Here is a 26,802-nt window from a genome sequence, read left to right on the forward strand (position 1 = left end):
AGTACTTATACCAATTCGCATTCCTGTCCCCTCTCCCTTTACTCTGCCGTTTAAGCCCCTTTCATGCGCCACGCTTGTCATATAATGTATTTTAACATTATATGCCAGCATGATTGTCTGGAAACCTGAAACTCAATCCTCAATCTTACTGACCAAACTATGCCCCTGGCGAAACGGTTAAACACCATGACGAGACCACATCACTTACGTATCTGTCAACAATGCTTTGGCAGCTAAAGGCCCGCCGCTAGGCCTCCCATGCGCTAGAGGTCGCTGTGCTTCTGGTACCTCCAGTCTCTATGGCTGTCTAGGAGACAGAGATCGGAGAAGGGACTAGTTGATTGAGAGTGAGGATGGAAGAGGAGGCTGGAAGTGAACGTGGATTGCAGGTATGCAGCGCCGCTCAGCACCTCCTGCACAGAGCTTGCAGGTTCCGCTTAAACAGCCCTCGTGCGTGCCAGGGGGTCCCGGAACCCCTACGGACACCGACACTCACTCTCGCTTCATGTTCACCTTTTGGTAGTGGTCATATTCTTGCAGAGGGGCGTGGTCACCTGCAGGGGGTGACCCCAGCCTTGAGCCCCCCTCTGCGTAGCTCTCCCGTGCGTGAAACGAACGGAGCCACGTGCACATACTCATCGCATCTTGGCTGAGGCTTGTGTTACTATAACAACCTGACAACAGCTCTCTGTTGTCCCCCTGGAAAACCACCTTCTGGTGATCTAACCCCTATCATTCTGACGACCTTTTAACAACGAGCACCCCTCTTCACATCCCCACAATCCCCAATAGTCGATTACAGTAAAAAAAAAAAAACTGAAATCCAATCTCTGACCTATCATGTTGCACAATACCATGAATGCCAATGTGTAGTTGAAAAGTAAAATCCAGTCGAAAGCCGCATTACTTCTGAAAGCCGGGAAATACGTCATTCTCTTATCCACGATTCTGAAGGTCATTCACAAGTTGAACAGTAAGTACAGCTTTCTGCTATAGTGAAAATGTATTTGCCAGCAAGAATGAGCCTTTCTTAAAACGAAGATCTTTTCGAAACATTACTGAAAGATGATTACATCTTTATGAAACCTGTATTGTGAAGGACATCCAAGGAACTTATTAAAATCAAAATCACAAGCAGATTGGTTAGTCTAAGAAACTCAACAGGCAGTGCCAGAGCTGCTGGGGACCACTGATTTCGCGACAGAACAGGTGTATACAGGTTAGGCCCACGGCCAGCAAACTAGCATGAACAGCATCGTTGGAATAAGAACACAGTCCTCTGAAAAGGACAGCACTATGAGGTAGGACCCTATTACCCATTACAGCACTGAAGTCGCACTAAGGACACAACCGCAACGACCAGAAGAAATCCACTGCACTTGGGACAGACCCATTGCACTCCGAACAAAGGTATAGCACGCTTGCAGACCTGAACCACCCAGGACAGAAACACATCTGTCGAAATTAAAACGCAGCACGTGAGACCAAAACACCCTAGCGCCAGGCGAGACGATATTTAACCACGAATGACAGTAGTACCACAGCACTCTACTCCAAACAAGCATCACTTGCCACTCTGCAGCAGTGGATACTGGATCCCAGGACTCGGGAAAGAACAATAGTACTCAAGAACGGACAGTTCTTGAGATCATTCAGGGTCCTGCAGACCTTGCGGTGTAGGGGGCTCCCCCTTCCAACCTAAGGTCAATGCATTTCTCGGAGCTATGGGAGACTCACGGTACCCAACCACATTCTGCAGTTAGGCCCGATTCATTTATGTTACGCCATTGTTCTGGGCAGACCCTCTCCCAATCCTACAGCTTGTCAGTATACACACAAGTGTCTTCACCTAGATTACACTGCCAAGCAAACATCAGTCCCCTTTGTTATCATTTTAAAGAAGGCGCACACACAAATGTCTGTCCGCCGCGCTTGTGCCTGTAATAAACGTTGTTTGGTAGAGATAGGCCCATAAGTGCGATGCTGCTGGCCACCAGGGAAAATTGAGAGCTACTATGTTGGGGGAAGGACTAAAACCAAAGCGTTCGATGGCCGGGACAAACATTTTCTTACTGTTCCTTTGTAAAAGCACTACTCTCCCAGATTCCCCTTACCGTAGTAGCCCCCATGCTTCCCTTTCTTACGCTATATTATCCTTAATGTTGTGTTCCTATTTTCTCAAAGAGGATCTTGTGCATTTCTACATCCAAGGCAGGCCTCCTAGCGGTTATTGCTCTCTAGTGCCTTGTTCTGTTATGCGTATTTGTATGGCGCCCTAATAATCACCAGTGAAGGTTTCCAAATGATTTGGAGTACTCCCAGGAGTTTCCCCCCCCCAAAGAGGCAGGTCTTCAACTTCTTGCAGTACTCAAGAAGCAATAAGAAGGCTCTGATGTTCTGTAGGACGTTGTTCCATACTTTGGGGGAGAAGTGCGAAAAGGCATAGCCTCCGTCTCTGTTTTTGTGTATGCAGGGTACGTTGCAAGTGAGAGTCCAGCTGAGTGGAGGTCTTTGAAGGGATAGTGGACAGGTATGCAGAGCTGATGTTGTGGAGTGATTTGTATGTATGTGTGAGAAGTCTGAATGAGTGCTTTTGTGTATGGGAGCCATTGTAGTTCTCTGAGGTATGGTGTGATCTGTGAGTGGCTTGGTTCTTAGGATTAGTTTTTCAACTGGCTTCTGGATGGTCTGAATTCTGGTGAGGAGTTGTTTGGGTATTTTGGCGTAGAGTGCATTTCCATAGTCAAGTCTGCTGGAGATAAGTCCCTATGTGACTGTTTTCCTGGTATTCTCTGGTAGCTCCTTCAAGATTTTTCACAGTGGCCTCAGCACGTGGAAACAGGTGGAGGTCACAGAGTTGACCTGGCCTGTCATGTCAAGTTTGTCTATGATGATTCCCAGGTTTCTTGCATAAGCATTGAGGGTGTTAGTGGGTCCTAGGTCTGCTGGCCACCACGTGGAGTCCCATGGAGAGGTCTTTTTTCCATAATCACAACTTCAATCATGTGTGAGTTGAACTTGAGGCAGCTGGATCTTATCCAGATGCCTACTGCAGTCATGCAAGTGACGAAGGGCGTTCTCATCACAGGTTCCTTGTCCATAAGGGAAAGTATCAGTTGTGTGTTATCTGTGTAAGAGAGAATATTGGTGTTGTGCGACTTGATGATGTTAGCCAGTGGAGTCATGTATAAGTTGAATAAGGTCAGTCTTAGAGATGATCCTTGGGTACTCCACAGGTGAGTTATCTGGCTTCCAATGTGTAGGGTAGCATGGTGACTTTCTTGATCCTTCCAGTTAGGAATGAGCAGATCTAGTTGAGGGTGGGACCTTGGATTCCACCTTATGAAGTCTTCTGATCAGGATGGAGGTGGAGACTGTATGGAAGGCTGCGAAGAAGTCGAGCAGGATGAGGGTAGCTATTCCCCCTTACTCAAGGATCATCCTGATGTCTGTTTCTGCAATGAGGACTGTCTTGATGCTCTGATTGGGTCTGAAACCTCATTGAATGGTGTCCAGTTGCTAGTGTAGGTCGAGGTGGATGGAGAGTCACTTGTTGATTACTTAGTCAATGACTTGATTGGTTGTTCTATGGCTATGTATGGTAATAGGGAGATCGAGCTGCAGTTTGCTAGCTGAGGAAGGTCTCCAAAGTTTTTCTTAGTACTGTGTTGACTGCTGCATGTTTCCAGGCTTCTAGGAAGGTGGCAGTGGCGATGAAGGTATTCAGGAGGCAGGTAAGTGCGTAATTGATTGGGGAGGCATCCATGTTTTAGATATGGTGGAGGCAAGGGTCCTTTGGGCCCTGGAGTGGATGGTTCTCATATTGTCTGTTTCTTCTGTGATGATTGTTTTTTACAAGTAATCATGGAGTTTCCTGAGCTTTTTGTGGGTAGGCTGGAGGTGTGGCTGTAGGGGTTCGGTTAATGGTCGATGTTGCTGTAGATAGTTTTGAGTTTATTTCAGAAGAATTCGCATAGGTCTTGTGGAGGGGGTGATTCTGTTGGTGGTGAATGCTGGTGCAGTGAAGTCCTTGATGATAGCTAAGCTCTCTTCGATAAATTGTATCTGCGTTTTCTTGGGGCTCTTAACAGTACCTTTTGTGAGTGTTATTGTTTTCTCTGGTGCCCTTAGGCCATGACTACTACTGCACTTCAGTCAGATAACTAAGTTACTCCCTTTCGGAGCTTGCCAAGCACTTAACACATACTAAAGGAGGTGGTAAAGGTTAGAAAGTAATGATTAGCATCACACAGTAAACAACACTCAAAATCATTACCTCGTTATGTAGTTGGTGCTTTATTTTTACTAAAGAACAGACCTTTTTTGAAGGAAAGTAGAGAGAGGGGGTAAAACGTGACACGTAAAGAAAACTAGAAGGTGCTGGCACCCTCCTGGGCCGAACTACGACCCCAAACATTTTTACAGCACAAGTGTTTCTATAACAATAGCCCGGTTACTAATGCAATCTTGTGGAACTGCACTTTGATGTCATCAGTGGACTTCTGTACTGTTTGAGTTTCCTACGATGTTTGCATGCAAAGCTTTAAGTCCTTGAGTTAGAGATGCCAGACAAAAGGAATGCAGTGTAGTAACCATGCTACAAATTCAGTGCTTAAATGGTTTCTGTTTTTTGCGTCCTTCTCTGGACCTCACAGTGGGCTAAAGCTCCAGCTGCTGAGTTCTAGGCTCAAAAGCAGTAATAATCTAACTGCCTCAATAAACTCCTTGCCCAACCAAATAGCAAGAGTTTAAAACTCTCGAAAACAGTGTTGAAGTTTTAGAGCGCCAGGAGTATTTGTGTCCAGTTGAATGGCAAGCAGCGATCCCATAACCAGTTTCTATTCTGGACACAGTGCAGTTTTCAAGCAAAGTTTTTGTTTTATTTTTTATAACCTTTATTATGGTTTTCGGATTGCAATAACAATAAACAGCAGTCGGAGAAGCACTGTATACAATACATGACCGTTCATGGTGAAAAGGGTCTCGCCCTAGCCTTTGTACACATAGACATGTTCTCTCCAGGATCCTCCCTTGTTTTGCGAAACCCCACAAGCGAATGCTGTTCGGATGTCCATACCCACCCTTAGTCGTTACCTCCATCTGTGTGTGCACCCTCATCCTCACTTCGCATTCCGCGGGTTCCCTATCAGCGTCTGGGATGTGGAATGTATCACAAATGTCCCTCCATGTGTGTAGGTTTTCCTGCAGCTTTTCATCTTGTCTACTTAGCATCATGTGTACCGCCCCCCCTCCAAGCCTGTAATGACTTATTCTCAATCATTTTATGTATCCACACCAATATCCATAGCAGGAGTTCCCTATGGAATGGAGCTTTCTTCAGTGTCACTTCAATAAAGACTTGCCATATGTACGCTGTTTGTCAGAGAGCATATGGCCGGTCCCTAGCTACACCTGCACCTTCCATTAGTATTGCTAGGAACTGATCCACAGTTACCAAACCGCCATGTGGTGTGTGGGAGTTGGGTTCTGGTTGCAGTACCCCCCACACACACTTTTTGCCTGGTTTCTATATGCACCTTCGACTGAAGTGCACTGGGTTCCTGTTAAGCATGTCTCCAGTGCCAATGTTCCTTCCCTAAAACAAGACACCTGATCACTTGATCCCCAAGTAATGAGGCCCTTCAGCCCCTTATAAGACCTTAGTAAATGGTACCCCTGGTACCTAGGCCATAGATACTGAAGAGGCCCTCTCAGAGCTGCAGCACAACTTGTGCCACTCTGAGGGACCCAGTGCCAACCTTATGCAGACTGCCGTTGCAGGCTGTGTGACGAGGTGCTTCCAAAATTAAGTACAAAACATGTCACTTATCCTCTGTGCCATGTCCCCTAAATGCTGCATGCAATTTATGTAAGTTATCACTCTAGCAGGCCTTACAGCCTTAAGGCAGGGTGCATTATATTAAATATGAAGGCATATCTGCATGAGCAGATATGCCCCTGCTATATCTTTGTCGATTCTCAGACATAGTAAGTGTCCAGGGAAGTCATTTTAAATGCATGTGCTGGCCACTGGCCACTACGAATTCCTCAGCTGCATGATGGCTCTTCTGATTCCTAGGATGCTTGGTATCAAACATCTCAGAATAATAAACCCTCACTGACCTCAGTGATGGATTTATTAAAAAATGCACACAGAGGGCACCTTAAAGGTGACTCTGAAAACCTACCAATTACTAGTGTACTGAGTGACTGGTCTTGACCCGTTCAGCAACCACAGACTGGTTTCAGGCCCCCCAAGGTGAGAGCCAGTGCCCTTGAGGGCCTGAGACAAAGGCTTGCTTTTGGCAGAGGTGTGAACTCTCCCAGGCAAAATGGACATTCCAGGGTGGGGAGCTTCAAATGCCTTGCTGCCTTTGTAATGTTACCCAGGTCTCTTCAGATGGCGGAGATGACCCATCCCCCTGTCCTGACCCCACTTTTGGCAGCAGCACAGGTGGGAAAATTAGTTAAATTAGGAAGAGTGCCCACTTCATGCCATCGCACCCCTAAGGTGGACAAGCTGAAGTGGGTACTACTTTTCAAATTCCTCTATCTTGCTTGGAAGCAATTAGGCCACTAGAGTTTTGGGCTATGCCTACTTCACAACAGATTTCTCATTAGAAGGGTGTAGTCACCCTAAATGTCTTCAGCCCATTGGCTACTACCTGGCCCTCCCTGTAATGCCCTTAAATTGAATACTTAAGTGGCACTCCTGAACCCTAGATCTCAGATTTCAACAACCCGAGAAGACCCGGACAAAGAAGAGTTGCACCCACAGAAGAGGAAAAGAAGAAGCAGCTGACCTGGAACCAGACCCTCCGGCCCGCTTGTTGACATCAAAGGATCCTGCACAAGAAGCCAACTCGTCCTGCCTTCAATAAAGACTCAAGACTCCTGTGGGAAGCAGACTTGCCCTGCAACAAGAAACTCCATGGAAAAGACTCTGCAGCGGCTGGAACCCTGGAAACCCCACACCAGAAGTGACCACTGAACCCGACGTCCACGACCCAAGGTGAAGCCACCCGACGGTGCCAACGCGGATCCCCAGCTGCCCAGAGACCAAGTCCATTGTGGTCTTACCCATCTTGGACTTCATGAGACGCCTGCAGCCTCTGCACGCAGGCCCCTTCTCGCACAGCCTTGTGGAGTGAGAAAATCCGACATCCCCAGCAACCACTGCACCCGTGACCCGTGAACCCAGGTGAGGATGCCTGAAGACACCCCTGCATTCATCGCCATTGGGCACAGGAGAAGGGGACCAAAGGGTCACCTACATCCCTGAGCACCCAAAGTCTGCTACCTGCCTGTTTGTTGTCCCCGACTGGTTTCCCAGCCAGAGCCTGCAGCCTGCTTATCACCTGGTTAAACTCTCATAGGAAACCATTGCGCACCCAATGCCTTACTACACCTCTGCACCCGGCCGCCCCAGTGCAACCCGGTGTGACCTGTTGGTTCTGATCAGTGGTACTTACCCATACGCCCTGAGATAAAAAGTCATTGGTATACCTGTGTTTGCTGAACATTGTTTTCCTCCATAGGATAACATTGAAGGAACTCTGAAAATTGCACTTTCTATTTTTGAAACTGTAAAGTATTCATGCTTAAAAGTCTACTTACCTGATTATGAAGTTCTTGGGTTTGAAACATATTTAAAAGAATTATTTTTCTAAGTTGATCTCAGATTTATTAATTGGGTTTGTGTCTCATTTATTTTCTTTGTAAGTACAGCAAATGCTTACCACTACTCTCCGATAAGCCTAACTGCCTGCCCACACTACTACAAATATAGAGCATTAGTCCTAACCCTAGGTCTAGCCATTGCGCCTCCATCCACATATCGTCTTGTCAGGGTGGACAGGGCCAATGTACTGAGGCGAATTGCCCACAACAGAGAAATACGTATGGAATTTAGTTATTTAAATATCCGTTTGGCTATGGGGCAAAGTGTATTCTGTAAGGTATACAGACACATGGGCAGCAAAACCATTTTGGCTATAGCAAGCCTACCCATTAACAACAGCGGCAATGTGTTCCAGAAAGATTCTGACTTCTGTAGAATGCCTAGGATCTTTTCTATATTGAAACATTGCTGCTGTGTTTCGGTGTGGGCTGCCTGCAGCTCCAAGTTTTGGAAGTGCGCCAGCTCCCAGCATAATCCCAAGTGAGGAAGACTGTCTGGGGCTTTACCAACCAGGAGACATATCAGTGATTTAGTGTGATTTAGGCAAAGTCCGGACTGATCCCCAAACTCATCCAGGAGTTGTAAAAGTTTGGGCAATGTATCTCGTGGTGAGGCTACATAGAAAAGCGCATCATCTGCATTTAGGTAGATGATATGGCGAGCCGATCCCAATTGGATACCCCAGTCTAAGTCCATGGCATGCCAATACCACCATAGGCTCTATAGCTATGGCAAACAAAAGAAGGGACGGGGGCAACCCTGTCGCATTCCAGTGCCCATGACTCAGACCTGGTTACTTCCACGCGCACTGTAGCACTGGGACTGGTATACAGCAGCCGTACCCATTCCCAAAAGTGCAGCCTGATTCCCATAGCCTGGAGAACTTCAAGGAGATCGCCTCAGTACACTGTGTCAAATGCTTTTTCGAAATTTATGGAGACCAGGGCAGGATTCCAATCTGGAATGAACCCCCACTGTTCTTCGTGGACTAACTGGGACATATATGGGGCCAGTCGGTTGGCAAGCAACTTACATAGTATTTTCATGTCCGTCTTGATCATGGTGAGCGGCCCGTAGGCAGAGGGATTGGACTTGGCCCGGCTTGAGAAACATGCATACTTCCCCTTCCCCCATGGTAAGAGGCAATTCCCCGCTGTTCCGTGCCTCCAAAAATACCTCCAAGAGGGTCTGCGTTACCGTCTCCAAGTATGCCTCTCAAATAAGCTGTTGCCAAATATGCCGTTGCTACCTGGTGCCTTGGCTCCCAGTAGGAAGCTCAGCACCAAGCATAGTTCCTGAGCTCCTCAGCTGCAGACTGTGCTAGTTGTGGTAGGGCCAAGCCTTCCAGGAATGGACCATGTCTGGCCAGTGTAATGTTTGAGTCTGCCGTATATACACTCTGTAGATGCTGCTGAAATACCCCCACAATTCCTGCCCTGGTGGTGACCCTGGTTCCCTCTTTTGAAAATAGATATGTAGTTAGTGGTGACAGCTGTTCCATTCGGAGTATCCATGCAAGTAATCAACCCGATTTATATACTCCATTATGCAGTTTTTGCCTATACTGTTTAAGTGTGTATTTATCCAGTCTGTTCCAGAGGTCCCCTATCCTTCTTTGTGCTGCCTGCTCCCTAGTGTTTGTGCCGGAACTCGTTAGTTCCTCTGTCTGCAGTGTGGCCTGTAGTGCTTCCTCTCGATCTAGATCCTGCCAAAGTTGCCTTCGCACTCCACATGTTAAGCCCTCACACTTGCACCTTAATACTGCTTTGAGCACCGCACCTCCCATTCTGTGGCCCTGCTACTGGTGGTCCCCCAGATGTTGGCCGTGTAGTCTGTCAGTTCTTGTGTGAGTGCTTCTCTTCCTCCCTGTCCTCTAGTATGTCGGCCGACGTCCTCCAGGACCTAGTTTCTTATGCCGGCGCCCCCCATGGCAATACACAGCTTACTGGGGAATGATCCGACAGGAAGCATGTCTTGTCACCTCTATCTTACGCTCAAGGGAGGCCTGCTACTATCACCCTGTCTAGTCTGATGTAGGTGTGATGTGTAGCAGAGTGATAGGTACAGACTCGCTGTGTTGGGTGGTTTAGCTGCCAGATCTCTTTTAACATTTATGTTTTGCAGCTCTCCATGCAGTGCTGTTGTCATTAATGGTTTAGTGCCCGCCTTTGGTGGGGCCCTATCTAGGTCGAGTCGAATATACAGTTGAAGTCTCCTAGCAACAACAGCTGTACGTCCGTATGCTGTATTACTAGATCTTGGATAGTGTGGAAAAAGGCGGGCCGTTGGGGCATAGGTGATAAATAGTGTCAGTTCCCATCCGTCCAGTGTCGCCCGCAAGAGGACAAATCGTCGTCCTGATCTTTATCCATGTACATGTGGGAGAAAGGGACCCTTGGGGTGATCCAAATTAGCATTCCCCTTGCATAAGTATAATAGGAGGAGTGAAATACTTGTCCACACCACTTTTTGGCGAGGCGCATAGCGCCCGCATCATCAAGGTGAGTTTCCTGTAGGCAGGCTATAACTACTTTATGTCACTTTAGGTACGTGAGGACGCTGTGCCACTTTATATATGTTCCCATCCCTCTGACGTTCCACATCAAAAGTTTCAAAAATCTGCTTCTGTCATAGTGTGTGTTGTAGTGCCACGACAACTTCCCTTACCACCTCATTGTATCCCCCCAACTACTGTGAACTCCATAACGTTAACATAAAATGCATAACAGTACCTCTCCCACGGACAAGCATAGTACAACTTTGCGACCATTCATGCCCACCCCAAGCGTGTGTCAGGACTTGCACAGGTACCCGACCAGTCCAAGGGGGACCTGTGAACTGACATAAGTTGTATCGCTCCTCGATCAGCCATCCATCTGCAAGCAATGTGGGACTATAAATGTGCACCGTAGGGCCCGTGTCAATGTCGCGCTCTCTTAACTAACCTGGTTCAGAATTAGTTTGCTAGAGACAATAGGCTAGCAGCCTGACATTCCCCAACTTACTGTATGTGTGTTGAATATATGGTTCTTCAGAACCCCCTCCCCACTGTTCCCCTGTCTCCATTTGTCCTCCACCAGCCACACCATACATTTACTAGCCTTTCTATGAGAGATTACAGCTACCCAGTCTCCCGTTCCCCTCCCTTGTTGCAATCAGTGTCCGGAACAAAATCCAGGGTGGGGCTCTTGGCCCCTGTCTCCATTCCATCAGCCGCCAGGGTCGTATCCATGCTCTGCATGGTTTCCTCTGCCTCTCTTGTGCTGAGTTGTACGGTGCCGTACACCTACACTGTGACTTTCCGTTGTCCCAGTGGGATAATGTTGGGGTTGTCGCTTGATGGATTATGACTCCACGATTCTCCTTCAGTTCATGTTTCCCAAAGGCTCTTCTGACTCGTCCAGCATGTGACAATGTTGCCTCTCCTTGAATTTCCAGCCACTCCCACAACTCTCCTGGATTATCAAAAAAATTGGCTTTCCCCTGTATTAAGACCTTCAATTTTGCCAGGTACATGAGCATGTATTGGAGTTGGAGCGCCCTCTGTTTTTTTTTAACTGTGACCAAGGACTTGCCCTGCTCCTGCACCTGCACCTGCTTAGTGTAATCGGAGTATATGGTTATCTTGCTGTTGCCATGTGGGTAAATCAACCTTTCTTGGGTCACGCGAATGATGCGGTCCAGTACCAGTAGTTGAGTATTTTGGTTAATATGGCTCTCAGAGAGGCCACCAGGGTGGCACCTGGTGACACTATAAACTCTGTCACCTCCTCCTGCTGGCACACACTTCGCAACTCCAGAAGATCTTCAGATGGATCCCAGCAGACTGTTGCAGGACAGTCACCCACGCCTTAGTCACGAGCAAGCTCAACTGCGGCAACACTCTTTACACCAGCACATCAACTAGGAATATCAAAAAAATTACAATCATCCAGAATGCTGCAGCCAGATTCATTCTGGACCTCCCACACCGAGAACACATCTCCCAACACCTGAGGACCCTCCACTGGCTACCGGTCAAGAAGCGAATCACCTTCAAGCTTCTCACCCACACGTACAAGGCCATACACAAAGCAGGACCAGCCTACCTGAACCACCGAGTCTCCTTCCACATCCCGCCAGATCCCTCCGCTACGCCCAGATGGCCTTGGCCACCGTCCCTCACATCTGCAAAACCACTGCCGGAGGACGATCTTTTACCTACACTGCAGTGAGGAGCTGGAACAACCTCCCCCTGCACCTCATGCAAAGCCTGTCGCTCACCATCTTCAGGAAGAACCTCAGGACGTGGTTCTTCGGATGAGACCCCTCTGCTCCCCCCCCTCTTCTCCTCCCAGCGCCTTGAGACCCTCACGGGTGAGTAGCTGCACTTTACAAATACTGATTGATTGACTGATTGTGCTCTTTCTACTATGAAGAAATCAGAGAATCCTATTGGCTGTAGTTCGGTGCACATTCATTTCACAAGGAATTATTCAGCGGGGCCCCTGCCACCCGTTCTGTAAATCCCAGCACTCGTATACTGTTGCACCAGTATTGGCCCTCAGAGTCTTCAGCTCACCTTTCTAAGTCTTTTGTGACGTGGCCATCTGGGCCATTTGAGGTTTGAGAGCAACCACCTCTCCTTGTAATTCTGCAATGTTGCCCTCAGCCATTTTAACTTTGTCTGCCACTTTGCGCAGATCCTCCCACAAGAGGTTGACATCTACTGATACTGCTTCGATCTTGTGTTCTAGAACTGCTCTGGCCTGGATCGAAGCCAGTAGTTTGGCCTGAGTAGGCTCTGTATGTCCTTCTGGTGTGTCCCCCTCATCGCTGGGGCCCCTCTACCTTGTGATCCTTTGTGTGGTGTGCCGTGGCGTAGTATCTTAAGTGATGGTGTTGGTGTTGTTTGAATGAGCTGATCTGTTCTTGCCCATGCTTCTCCCCTTGGGAAAGGGAGTCCCCCCTCCTTTGGCCTCTTGCTTATGTTCAGATTTGTTTCCTACTGTCATTCGGATCACACAGCATTATTTCTAGCATTTGCAGAGCACAGTTCTGTATTTACACACGCCCCCAGTATATTGCAAGCCCAATCTGGGGTGCCATGAGCCAGTGTGAGACAATATAGTTCTGGTTGTGCACCAGTGGCCCCACTGTGCTGTCAGGGGAGCACCCGAGCGTTACTTCCACTTCTGTGGTGCACTTTATCCTGCCTCCCCTTTTATCGGGTCATTGAGGGGATGTTATCCCTGTAATCCCTGGGGCCTCCTCTGTTGTGCACTCCTGCTCTCCTTGACAGTGTCCAGGGGTGTAGGGCCCGGGCACCCACCCGCGAACAGTGATTCCCCCCGTACTGCGGCCGGTGTAGGGGCATAGGGTGCAGCTCCACACCTTGTCTGGGGAGAGGGCTTACTGAGGGCGCTTATTTATCTCCTGGGCGGGGTACCAACTTTTCTTTCCCCTCTCCCTCTGGGGTTGCAGGCTATGGGCTAGATTCCCCTCGTGTTCCAGGGGCCGATGAGGGTGTTATCGCCATTTTTGCCTGAGCAGTGTGCTTTGGCCACTGACCGCCTGATCCCTGCGGTTGACACAAGCCTGTGAGGCCCAGAGTTAATCTTGATGTTCTTGGGGGTCCTCACCTGCCTGCTCTCCTTTGTGCTGGTCTGCTGGGTAAGCTCCGGGTGATAGAGCCGGGAGGGGGTATTTGCCAATGCCCCTCCCCAACACCTCTGCCTGTATCCAATAGCTTTTCACCACGTGTTCGGAAGGGGCCAGGTGCCTGCGTCCTGCCATCTGCTAATCTCAGGGGCTCCTGCCTGGTGTTGGTATTTCCAAAGGCCAGGTGGTGGCCTTGTCAGCCCTCCAATGGGTTAGTATAGTCTCTGCTTGGACCCCTCCACCCCATCACTGTCTTTGCTGTGTGGTGATAATGTGGTGTGCTCCTGGACCACAACCGCAGCAAACACGAGCACCTCAGTCCTGTGCCTCGAAGACTGTCTCCCAGTGCCTCTTTGCGTCTCCAGGGCTCCTGCCTCTCTCCAATACTGGCTTCAAGCGTGCCTTGGGAATGCACAGAGGCCATTTTATCCGTGACGGGGACGAGCTACTCAATCCCCACCCACCGCCAACTGGTGCAGTGCTCTGCCTCGCGTTGCTACTTAGGCCTCTGTCTGGGCTCTGGCATGGCTCCTTCTGCAGCCACATTTCACTTCTTGTTACCGCATCAGGTTCACAGGTAATTACTGTCCCAGGGCTGCTTACATTGAGGTTTTATTTGCTATTTTTTCAAGAATATTAAAGGATTATGGTGTACGGCTGGCTAGGAGCTTGGGGATTCAGGTCCTGTCGACCATGTTGCTTGGCCACATCCCTGTTTTCAAGCAAAGTGATTTCTCCAACTGGTCTTACTATTTTTCAGAGGGGCAGGTGTTGTGGATCAGCACCTGCTGTGACCTACCTGTTTTCCGGAACAATGTGGGCTTGCAAGATGGTTAAGCGGTTCCGGAATGAGGACGTTCTACTCCTGCCACAAGCACCAGACTCCCATGTGATGTTCCAGTTCTGTCAGTTCCCAATTGAGACTGCAAAACTGCGAATGCAGGCATTCGAAGAGTCTTTGTCGGTGACAATGGAGGGCTCCCACGTGTGAATAAGGGAACCATGTCAATGGTGCCACAACTCGGGCTGCTTTTGGATGGATTTTGTGGCTGATTTACACATGATTGATTGTCTCTGTATGTCTGTGATGTAAAGTGCTCAAACATCCTACATTAGTAAAAGAGATGCTATAAAACAAATGTAATACATAAGAGAGGGCTATGGAGAGATGACAGGCAGTGTTACAGGGGAATGGTGAATAACTCATTGAAGAGCCCAGAATAACGATTGCTGTGTCCCGGTGCACTGTAAGGTCATCATTTACTGTGATTTAAAAACTAATACAATTGAGTATATAATGAACAATGTGTTGTAGAATGCACGATTTTAACTATTTTTTCCCAACTTTTCATGGGTGAAAAAGACCCCTCCCCCCCTCCCCAAAAGCCCATTGCAGTGGTCAGGCTTACACACTGTGCAACCTGTGGGGGTTGGTCTGACAAAATGTATCCGTGCTGCTTTGGGTTGCTTTTCCAGCCCTGACTACGAGGTGTAGAATTCACATGTCATCCGTACTGGTAGGCATTTTTAGGAGTGCTTGTTCTGGGAAAGCATTAACTCAGGATTCAGAACATAACAGAGCGTTTATTGTTGACTTCAATAATAACAATGTATTTCTACCCAAACAAAACCTTTTTAGTAAAATTACAATAATCAAAGGCCCAACTTAGCAACCTGTACCATGCAGTTTGCATGCAGATCTTTGATGGCAGTTCGTAGCTCACTGCTAGATTGTGACTGTATCTTACAAAATGCACATTAGCAAAAGGAACTCTGCGACAAAGCAGTATCCCACTGAGCATTGCATGTAAAATACTGTTCTGTGGTCTGCATAGTACACGTCCTTTGCTGCATGCATATCACCCTTGGATGAGCCAGCCAATAGACAAAACGCCATCTCTCTCCAGCAAGTACATAAATTACTAGAGTTATCTTGGCACTTTTATTGTTTCCTGACAACTGTTGGATATACAAGAAAAATCTGCCCAGCTTTTAAAACTGCTGCACTGCTATAAAAATGGCCCCCAGTAACAAAAGCGGAATCCCACTCTTCTAGCCTCCCAGGGAAGTGCCCAATGCTCGGTACGGCCACCCCAGCCTTGCCGTACCCTGGCAGAAAGGAAGAAAGCAACTCAACCAAGGTACTCTTTGTGAAAATGTGCTTTCTCTGAACTGTTGCACAGTCACTTAGATTGCTAGACGAGGTACAATTTACTGGCTGTACGGCTACAGTATGAATCTGCACTTTGGGGGAACAGGTCGAAAGCCTGAGCTAAACAATGTATGCTTTATATGAAATCCGAGTTCTTTTCTCTTTTAATGAGAAGTCCAGGTTTTTCCAACGTAGGTAAGAATGGTTTAGTGAAAGGAATCACAAGTACTGAGTTGTGCAGGCTAGTATTTTCACCAAAGCATGCAACTTAAGGAAAACCGGTTGTTCTTTTACAGTGGAGACCTGGTAGGCAGTCTCCGCACTTGCTGTGGTGGTAATAAACATGAACTATAATCACAGCCACTGTTGTCAGTCACTTCACAGCTGATGATGAGGAGTTAGTCTCCATCATTGATGGGGAGGATGCTTTTGGTGACCCATGGTTTGAAGAACCTAGCTCAGCTACCAAAGCTCAGTGAAAACCTATGGAGCACCGTCTATGGACTTGCAGATTGAGCTCACTGGAGGACAAACACAGGTCAGGGCATTGCCTACTTAGTGCTTCATAAGAAGGCCAGTGGCTCAGTTTCCCTTTCTAGTGTTGAGATGACCAGTCCTTGGGTTGCTGAGGCTCCCATCCTTTCTTTAGTGAGGGTCCATTCCAGATGTGTACCCTCACCAGTGTCGTATTACACTCCCTCCCCACCAGTGTGCAGCACAGCTGAAGTCTGGCCTTCTTTTCTTGTATTCCCATCCCCACCTACACACACACCACAGAATTTCCTGGCACCTTAATACTTTGGGCTAACTCAGACATAATCATGTAGAGGTTCAGGCAGTTAGGCCCCCGCAAACACTGCCATTCACCCTATGCACACTGCCTTTGCCCCCACCCGCCCAGGGCCCCAAAACTGTCAGGATACAGTGCTCATGCAGCTTTATCTAGCAGCGTAAAACCTTGCTTCCTGTTACTCAACACACATTACCGGAGATAGCGTCCTTGTATTAGTTCAGAAATCCAGCACTCTGGACAGACAAGACACTGGTAGGTATAGTGCAAAACAGCTTTGAGCTGATTATAAATGACATTATTCAGACCACAACATCAGAATTTAGCTTATAAATGTAGAAGTTCGAAGAAGACATGGAGAATGAGTGTGCCGCAACTTCATCACTCCGAACAAATCCTCAAGGTTGTAGTCAGTCCTGAGTTTTTGTTTTCCCATATTTGGTTTGTTTTTTTGCTGTTAACTGGGTTTGGGCCTCTTGTAGGGTTTTTGTTTGTAGCTTGATGTTCTTGTTCGTGAAGAGAGCTCCTGCTTATGGTGGTGCCTGTCTGTTGTCAGTGCTGAAAGAACTCGCCGACACATTCGGAGTGAGCAGTAAAGCATTTACTAACAAGAAGACCAGCAGCAGATAAAGCACTCTAGTTAATAAGTGTTCTCCAGCTTCATTGTGTAGGCGCACTCATGCCTGCTTACTTCCACATCCGAGTGCTGCACATTTAAATCACAACTCATATCTCCCATCTGTTTGTTAATAAAAAAAACATTGCAACAACACAACCAGCTAAGACTTAAACAGAACAAAATCACTATTTCTGTGAAGCTTGTTTCTGACGTACTGCACCTAACAACTGCTAAGTGTGTAGTGGAGCTGACTAGATTACCAGAATACAACTATGCTCCTTCACAACTCCCTTCCCTCCGGATCTGCTGCATCTGCACTAGAAACCTCCTCATAAGGCACATCCTAGACAACATCGCCGTCATTGACCTATTTTCATGTTTTTCCTAAACCAGGACCATTAAGCGCATCACTTTCAGGAAGTTTCCAAATTCTGCTATTGAACACCTTCACATCTCTGACCGGTTCGACCATGACGTTCCCTGTGCAAACTGCAATGTGACACAAACCGAGTTACCAATATAAAATCGGTACTTGAACATCTTTCCTCTCCTATGATTCATATAATATTTAATTTTATACTGGTGCACTCTCACCCCTCTGTCCTACAGTCTCAAAATTCACACCTTTCTGCTCTTCCCCAAAAGAACTCTCTTCCTTGGTCACCATGGAATTAGTTCTCTTCCCCTCAAAAATGCAAATGGCACTACTCAGTCTCTGAATTTGGTGGTGTTATGTACTTAACAGCAGTGGACTGGAAACCCAAAGCAGCACGGTCATATTTTGTCAGACCAGCCCCCATAGGGTACACAGCGAGTGACCCTGACCACTACAGTGGGGGTCCCCCTCCCCCCCCCCCCAAAAAAAAAATATTGCCAAAAATGGTGCATTCTGCAAAACATTTTTCATTATATATTCAGTTGTATTTGTTTTTAAACCATAGTAAATGATGACCTTACAGTGCACCAGGATACAGCAATATTTATTGGGGTTCTTCAATGATTCCCCCACCATCAGCGCCACTCTCCCACATGTATTTCATTTGTTTATAGCACCGCTGTTTCCACCATAGGGGGTTGGAATACATTCACAGCAGGCATATTAACCCACTGCTCTACCTTAGATGAATCAAAACTGCCACTAGACAAAATCCCGATCTCTCTCCAGCTGGTAGATTAATCACCAGAGTTATATTGGCACTTTTATTGTTGCATGAAAACTGTTGAATATACAAGGAAATCTGCAGTGCTTTTAAAACTGTTGCAATGCTATAAAACTGGCTCCCAATAACAAAAGTGGCCCTCCAACCTCCTGTGGCAATGCCTAATGCCTGGTACGGCCAGTCTAGCCATGGTACTTAAGCACTGTGGCCTGTAGAGCCTACTTCCAATGTAGTCCTCCCATTCACTGCCAATTAGGTTGATTCCTTAGTTACTTTTTGATGAATCTTTCCACCTGCAATATAATAATGGATAATAATTTGAACTTCTTTTTACAGCCAACCAAATAATTCTCCAATTTCTTGCTGGTAAATTATGGTCCTTTGTCTGAAATTAAGACTTTTTGTAACACTTCTCTCCTAAAAACATCTTCCAAAAATTAAATGACTCAACTAAGTGTCCTCTTTCCTACCAAATTAGCCTCAGGCCAATAAATGAACTGGTCCAATACTAAAATCAAAGCCTCCTTCTTAGGAATTACAGGAAACGGTCCATTCATATCTGGGCTTAATGTCCTGCAGTGTCTGTTAGGAAATTACACTTGTAGAGATTTGGCAACACTCAAAGTAACTGATTTAGCTCTACTAGAACATGTCGGAAAACTCTTCACCCTTCCATTAACCAATCTGTCTATCCTGTGCCACCAATAGTGTTTTCTAATCCCCCTCTTTGTTCATGAGATTGCTAATGACGTGCATGGCCTACTGAAAAAAATATTTTTTTCTTGTAGGTCCACCTTTGTCTGCACATATCAAGTCATTGTCATTCATCATTAACTCCTCCTTTATTTTGTCGAAATAACCCAATTCTTCACCAAGTGTTTCTTCTCCTTTGGTGAACCCTCAGCCTTGAACTTCAAAACCAAATTCATCTCTTCATCTCTAGCCATTTCCTTTGCCCACTCATCTACATATACCACAGATGATCTGACACTGCCATCGCATAAATTCATGTCCATGATCTTGAATGCCATCTTACATTCTGCCTCATCTACATTTGTGACGTACTCCTTTTAGGGCAAACATGACACAATGGCATACAGTCATTGTGCATGTTGCCTCTTCCTGTAACGTTAATTGGAGTGCTTGCAACACGCCTTCCTTGCAGCAAGCCTTGCCAAATGTGCTGTAAGATGCCTACCATCTTCAGGTAGTCACATATTCACAAGCAAAATGTGTCCAATCCGAAAAATAAATCGAGTTTACCACAAGGTTGTGCTAAAAATCTCAGCTGTCAAGGTACACACAAGTAACTCTAACTTACAGAGTGATTCCATTCCGATTCCTTGAAAATCCTGGAAGCATAACCACCAACCCATTCATGTCCAAAGGACTTCTACATCAGAATCATCCCACTCCATAACTGCTCTCATCGTCAGCGACTACTCACTGTTTACCCTTTACAGTGGAATTTAAGAAGAATGCCTTCACTGTCTCACATTTCAGTTTTTAGAAATGACTGTTGCTGATCAGTGCCCCAAATAAACTGTGCTTTCTTCTTGAAGATTCTTCATAATGGTTCGACTTTGCTTGCACAACTTTCAACAAATTGAGCATAAGGTTCAGTTAACCCCAGAAGTGACGTGAATTGTTCCATTGACTGAGGTTCAGGAGCTTTCAAGACTGGGTCCATGTGGTTTTGCTGAGATTTTATGCCTAAACTTTAAATTTTTTGACCTCGATACTCGACTTCCTGACATCTAAATTTACACTTTGACAGACTCAAAGTCAACCATTGTTCTGTTAGCACCTTCAGACACCAGATATGGAGACCTTCTTCAAAGTCTTTCTCATTACTTATTATAACACAGAGGCAGCGCTTGTCTGGCCAAAGGGATTTTTATAATACCGGAGCAGATCCTCATGCCTTACAAGTGCTGTTAATTGATTAGACTCCATATCCAGATCAGTTTGACCATATGCACTAGCATATCGAGGGAAGAAAACAGAAACTGCAGTATTAACACAGAAACCATTTCATGAAGATTAGGCAAAGGTTGCACTCAATCTATATAATTCAACAGTTGGTGCCCACGTGTGGTATGATATATAATTACTTAGAGACAAAATGCACTAACTCTTGGTCTTGTGCGTGACTGCAGATAATGTGCCCACCATGTACTGCATAGGGATGTATCCACTCGCTCAACCGCAGCACCTCCTACTGGCCTTACCAAGTCTCAGCTGCAGTATTCCATGCTTGAGACCGCTTATCTGTAACATCCATGGTGACCGTAAATGGAGCAAATAGCATGCAGCCTGCATTTCCCTATTAGTACTCGGCCAAGCACGTCACAAGCCAGCTCGTGCAGCAGTCCGAAGAACGTAGCCCGTGCTCTTCACAGACCTGCCTTCTAGAATCTCGTTTGTCGCCCATGCGGAAAGTATACTCCAGAGACATGGATAGTGAGCAGTAAACGATCCAGCAGAAACCAGGACCTGACCGCAGTCATTCCCCCTTATTTGTTGTGACTGTTTCTTCTTAATGTCTCAGATATTTGGTCTGGTCAGTTCGCAGGCTATTTAGTCTTTTTGAAGGGTGATTTCTTTTGGGTAGAAATTGTCAGTGTGGGTGTTGGCTTCGATTCTGTCTTTATAGAGGTGTTTGCTGTTCGGCCCTTTTGTGGATCTATTATACCAGGTTCTGTTATTTCTGATGTAGTGTAATTCATATTTAGAACTTTTTTCATGCATCACCAACTACGTAATTTTGGCGAATATGATCATTACCATCTACGCAGTTCAAAAATACCGTGTTTCAAAAGGATTGATTAATTCTGGATTCTCTTTGTATCCAAAACTAGTCCAAGCTCTCCCTATAAAGAGAGTCTCTTTTTTTAAGCCACTCCAAACATTTGTGAAGCTGCAGTGAGTAAAGCAGTAATTCACCTTTGTAAAGTAATCTCGAGATTTGTTTCGTCCCTATGCTCGCAAGAATGCACTCCAACAAAGACCACTGATATCAAAATGAAACTATCTGGCAACGTTCTCAGTTCTGCCGATTTAAATCTGGAACTTGTCGCCTCAAAATGGTGCAAAACGACAGGTTTGGATTTTAAAGTACATTTCTCTTTATAAAACGTTTGTAATATGAGACTTTTGACATGAAAAAGAACTTAGTTCAACTGTTGGTTCTGCATTCTTTCATATAGGTAGGTGCTCCCTTCATCAAGTATCTCCTTCTCCCTTGGTAGTGGTGCATGTCATTGGGGCTGACCTGCCTGGTTGTCAGCAAGAAAGGAATAATTGCTTGAGTCCTGAATGCTGTGAGGTTGTGCATTAGCTTGCATGTACATAGAAACCCTGAGGCAGCTCCAATTTGACTTGACCATATATCTGATCATTCATGAATAAGTAAAGATTACTTCAGTGTTGCATTTAGTACCAATAGTTTGCGTTATTGCATGCTATTAAAAAACAAGACAGTATTACACGCACACAGCTGGTTATGTGCCACACCACGGTTTGCGTCAAGAAACAAAGCATATAGCCTGTCTCACTGGAAACAGGCAAGTGTTAATTTACAAATCAATATATCTGCAGAGCTTAGAAACACAGCTATTTGGATAGTAGGTTATAAGAGTATGTATCACTCTCAAGGATATCAAAATGTTTGTTGACAGAGGCAGATCTAAAAATCTGCCAGGGTTTAGGTTTGTAAGCTCATTCTTTGGAAGACGTTTTCCTCCTCTGGGTTCAGGGATTCTTCCATCCTTCCCATTTGACGTGTTAGATTCGTTCACGTACCCTTCTGAGGCTGGGAAAAGAGGGTTGATCTCTTCCACCCTAGGAGAGAGTGAGACAGTGTTGCAAAACAAATACATGAGCTGGTGTGAGAGGCTAACCTTCATCCCTTACAGATACATACAAATATTTGCCTATTTGTCCAGTGGAGGTAGGCAAGGGGGTTGGAGAAAGGCGGCAAGATAACTGAGTGCTGGGTCCAAGGTGACTCTTACCCCAGGAAAAATGAGTGGTGCACCACTTATGCACATTCTCAGCCACCTAGGATGGTGGTCGTAGAGTAGTGATCCCCTCCCCCTTGTGTCTGTTGCCCACTTAATGCCTCACTAGAAGTCCAGGGACTTTAGATTCCATTGCCCTATCTTCACCCCACCATGCTCTTCCCTGTAAGCACTGTATGAGATCATGGAGTCTCTAGGGGCAATGACAGTTGGCGTGTCAAGCAATCTTTGTACTGTTAAATTCAAACTGTAGTCCCCAAGGGTCCTTTCTCATTTTCTGGAGAGTTTATTATTTCAGTAAGGCTTTCAGAAGGAAGCTCACCATACCATAGGACCATTTCATCCTATTCTATTTATTTAGAGATTTTTGTTGTAGTGTAACCCTTACCTTGTTTGTGGGTGGGGAGAGGCTGTGTCACTAATGTATAACAAATTCCAGATAACTTGGCTTTGAAGAAATCATTGTGTATAGCAAAAGTAAACAAGCATTTTAGGAGCAGATGTAGAAAAACTTACGTTGGATAAAAATATATACACAAACAAATACATTTATTCAGAAGCAATTTGTGAAAGTAGATAGTTGTATCATCCACATAAAGTATGGGGGCAAGGGGAGGGAGGATGAGTTCAGAAGTAATAAACGATCTGGAAAATGAATCATTGTAGCTTTTTACAGAAGTGAAGGGGGTTTGATGTGCTTTCTTTTTGAGTAGAAAGAGTTTTCTAACAAAGGATTAATTTCATTGAAGGATTTCAAGGCATCCATGTCGGTGCTGTGGGGCAGAACCCAGTTTCTCTGTTTCTAAACCCCACAAAGCTTCCTTTTAAAGCCACACAAAGTTTGATGCATCACAGCATGCTTGTCCACTCTTGTATGGAGTCGCGCATTCACTCACTAGTTGGTACAAATAAGACTCAACCTAGACACATAGTGGGGCAGTTTTCGTTTTCCTCCAGGCGCAAGTATCTGTCCAGCTGTCAGGCCATGCTAAATGTGTGCGCCCCTTGTGTGCTTAGAGAAAGACCATGACTGCGCCGATCTACAAAACCTGCCACTCAGATATACTCACATCATTTCAGGGTTCAAGAAAACAGTAGAGTAGAGGAACCCTTGGAGTCTCCTCTAATCTGAAAGCATACTCAGAAATATGCCAACAGTGTTCATTAAAAAAATAGACCTCTCTCAAAATTCAATCTCCCAGCTCGGATTCGTTGTGGAGGAAAAGGGCATTCAAGATGGCCTGCAGATCTGCTGCTGCTTGTGAAGCTTTGCAAGCTCTTGTGATGCTTGATGAAGGAAAAACAAAAGCTCCGTGCAAGACAGTTGTCACATTTCACTAGAGTTTACCTCATGACACATGTTCCTCCTTCGTATTTGGGTTAGTTTCGTTCAGAATTTTCTGTGTTAAAGCTCTACTCAAGTCTGCAAGTGCCTTTCCACATTGGGAGATTCTGAGATGAGCTTTTCTCTCAGATTTAGAGAGAAAGTTTGTGCCTGAGGCGAGCGCTCATTTGATAAATTCGTGAGGCTATTTTTTTTACCGGCATTGATATAATAATAAAGCTGTAATGGGTTTTATTTGGATCCCAGAAGTGTTAAACTTTTCTCTAAAAATCCATTAAATGAACTTTAGATGGAAGGATGGAAAGTTTGGCACCACTCTAGAATTAGCTAGCCAAATGAAAAGGAGAATTTAAGAACAGATTAACTATATTAAATAGGTTTGTTATATGCAATGTTTTATGAAAACCAAAATACTTTTGAGAGTCTACAGACGATACAGAAATACACACAAACAAGAGAAGCTAAAATCTAGTGTTTCCTGGGTATGCTAGAAGAGACCAAATCCTTTTACAAATGTAATGGTAATTGTAGGTAATGTTGTATGCATTATTTTCTGAATCTAACATTTTTATTTTAGTTTGTCAGCAAACCAGCCGCCAGGTGATTTTAACTAACAGCAGCCGTGGGTGGAAAGCTAGGGAGCCTTAAGGAAAACAAAGGCAGTCTGTTCTCTAATCCCTATCCCTCCCCCAAGTTTTTCCTTTCACGGTTTTCATACTATGTACCTCCTGAGTAGGAGTCTGGTGAGGCATTGGGAACCAGACATTATTCTGCTCCTTTGAAAGACTGGTGCCTATCTACTGACAGAACAGAACACATCGCTAGAGAAGTCTTGAGTTGAAATTGCTTTGTTGTGTTTAACATTCAGTTGTAGTTTTCTTTTTGTTTCTAGAGAAGGTTACATATCATTATTCGCTTAGAAATGTTGGCATATTATATGAAGCAGAGCTAGTTCTTGGTTTCCCACCACTAAACATTTCAGGATATTTGCTGTGTAATGATGCCAGTATTTGTGTATTCAGAGGCCAGCCAGTGCAAACCCACAGATGATAGAATCACTAGACCTCTGTGGAAGACACAGTGATGTGTGAATGAGTGGTACTTCCTCCAAGGTCTGGACTATGAGTGAGTGCTGATTTTTTTTTTCATCCAACCCCTTTGATCACAATTACAAGTAGTGTGGAGTTTACCATATCTGGTAATTATTGGTACAGTAGAGTCTTCACCAACAAACTGAATTTATGCAGGTTGACCCTGCCAAGTTTTAACTGGCAGTAAACTGAAAAGTACTGAGACATAGCTTATTTTTAGTGCCAAACCCATATTAAGTGCTTTTTATCGCATCTAATAAATTCCGAAACCCCACGGTATCAGATTTTATTGCCTTTGATAAATATTGCAAAGCATACCAGGGCACCCCAACTGCAACCTAAGTGTATGAGGCCTTTGAGGTGGCCACTAAGTTGGGTTTCAGTAACTAGTACTATGCCAGTCAGGTGGGGAATGATTGAAGATGTTGGAAACTTGTTGCACTGGAGATGTGGGGAATGGAGGAGGTTCGAGTGAATTGTATGAGCCTTCATTAAATAGTTTGATTCAAATGATGTGGGTGATGTGGAAAACTCATTTGATGTGTCATAGGTCGGTGTTTCTATAACGCTGTGAACATTGAACTAGAGAGTCTGTTGGCAATCCTTTTGTTTTAGTCCTAATTTCTGCTTGGACACTTTTTCTCTCTAGGAACTTGTTGATGAATTGTACCATTTCCGAGATCACTATTTTGAGACGCACAGCGTGGATGATGCTGGGAAGAAGCAGCAGGATGTGGCTGACAAGATGGCAAAGACACTGCTTCAGGTGCAAAGATATGAAGGTATAAAGAAAAATCGGATCTGTTCCCTGATACACAGGAGTGGGCAGATGCTGTTGACACAAAGCATGGCAGCAACCCCCTTTCACAAAAAGCCAGTGGTAATCTAGTGGAAACAATAATTCAAAACGAATTAATGATTTATAAAGGGGGGGAAGTTGGTCAGAACTGAATAGCATGGAAGACACTTACAAGGGCCAGAAGGTCACTGAAGAACAATTTGATGTTGGAGGGGGTACACGTTGACGAAGGACCTGCAAGTAAGGAAAGGGTATAGGTAATAAATCACCAGAGAAAAGGTAAGGGGGGTGGAAGGAAAGCAATTTAAGGAGTAGGTTCCTCACCCCAGCTAGGAAATCAGTGGTGTGAATTATGATGATTATGGTTAGGAAATAAGTAGAAAGAGCACAGAGTGAGAGGTACCTAAATTAGTACAAACATACTATGCTCACAAGTAAAATTATGTACTGATCCTATATTGGAACAATGGAAAAGGGGTTATTATTAAGACTTATCAGTGTTTAAGTTAAAAAATGAATCACCCAAAACCTTCCCTCTCACTGATTAATACAGGTAAATAATTGTTATTGATAGCGAAAATGGTGTCTGCGTGGTTGGTTAATTGAGAGGCAACTAGCCTACTGATGGAGCCCACTCTGATTGCAGAGAAGATTTTTACCAGTTAGGAAAGGATCCAAAAATGGATAAATATTCCAGTGAATGGAAAAAGGGAGGTGTTCCAACAAACGAAAGAATGGGAGCGGGTCACACAATACTGGGGTACATAGCAACAACTCGAATGTGGCAAGGACTGCTGAATTAGCAGTACGATGGGGTGACGGCAGACTAGATCAGTCAGGCCATGTCAAGAAGCACAGGTTTGCTGCAGCGCTGCATGGGCTACGAGAGTGGCCCTATTGGGAGCAATAATCTGATGCATAGTACCACAAGGTTTAGAGTAACAGTGCACAATAAATAGCTATGTACCATAATTCTTATCAATGTGATGGTGGCGGTAGTAGGGGCAATTATTTTGCAGAGTAATCACAACAAAACATGTTGATGCACAACAACCATTATTACATCATGCAAATTGTAGAAGGTTTTCATGTTATATTGGTGGTGAAACACAACGTCATAGCCCAATCTGAGGTTGGGGGTATCACAACAACTACGCGATTATCAAATATCAGGGCATTTGTATAAATACATTTATACGTCTGAAACAATAGTATAAATTAACTTGTTACATATTTATAGTGTAATGGTGGCACTAGAGGGGTGGACACAGTGGAGCACAGTGTTATAGAAAAAACATATACATGTTGTACCAGTACATACCTCATAGTTATGCATTATGTTAAAGAAAGAAAACCAAAAGTTCGAAAATGATTAGGTGTATGAGAGCCAGAACATGTCTTATGAAGTCCCTTACTTCAGTTATGATATGTATTAAGTAGACATATACCATGATTCAAAGCAATAGGTGTGTCCAATATTTCCGGTCAGAGCAATTATAGTGT

The 26,802-nt window shown here is 45.2% G+C and overlaps 1 protein-coding gene across 1 annotated transcript in view; it reads left to right on the forward strand.

The window, feature by feature from the left end:
* Window positions 1-282: 282 nt before the first annotated feature.
* TTC5 (tetratricopeptide repeat domain 5) overlaps window positions 283-26,802 on the forward strand; it is a 170,141-nt gene continuing 143,621 nt past the window's right edge. Inside the window, exons 1-2 of the mRNA XM_069244282.1 lie at window positions 283-389; window positions 25,150-25,282. Coding sequence (XP_069100383.1) covers window positions 354-389; window positions 25,150-25,282 — 169 coding nt within the window. The 5' untranslated portion in view covers window positions 283-353. The remainder of the gene's footprint in view (window positions 390-25,149; window positions 25,283-26,802) is intronic.

This window comes from Pleurodeles waltl, chromosome 7 (genome assembly GCF_031143425.1).
Source record: "Pleurodeles waltl isolate 20211129_DDA chromosome 7, aPleWal1.hap1.20221129, whole genome shotgun sequence".
In the NCBI taxonomy this organism is placed as follows: domain Eukaryota; kingdom Metazoa; phylum Chordata; class Amphibia; order Caudata; family Salamandridae; genus Pleurodeles; species Pleurodeles waltl.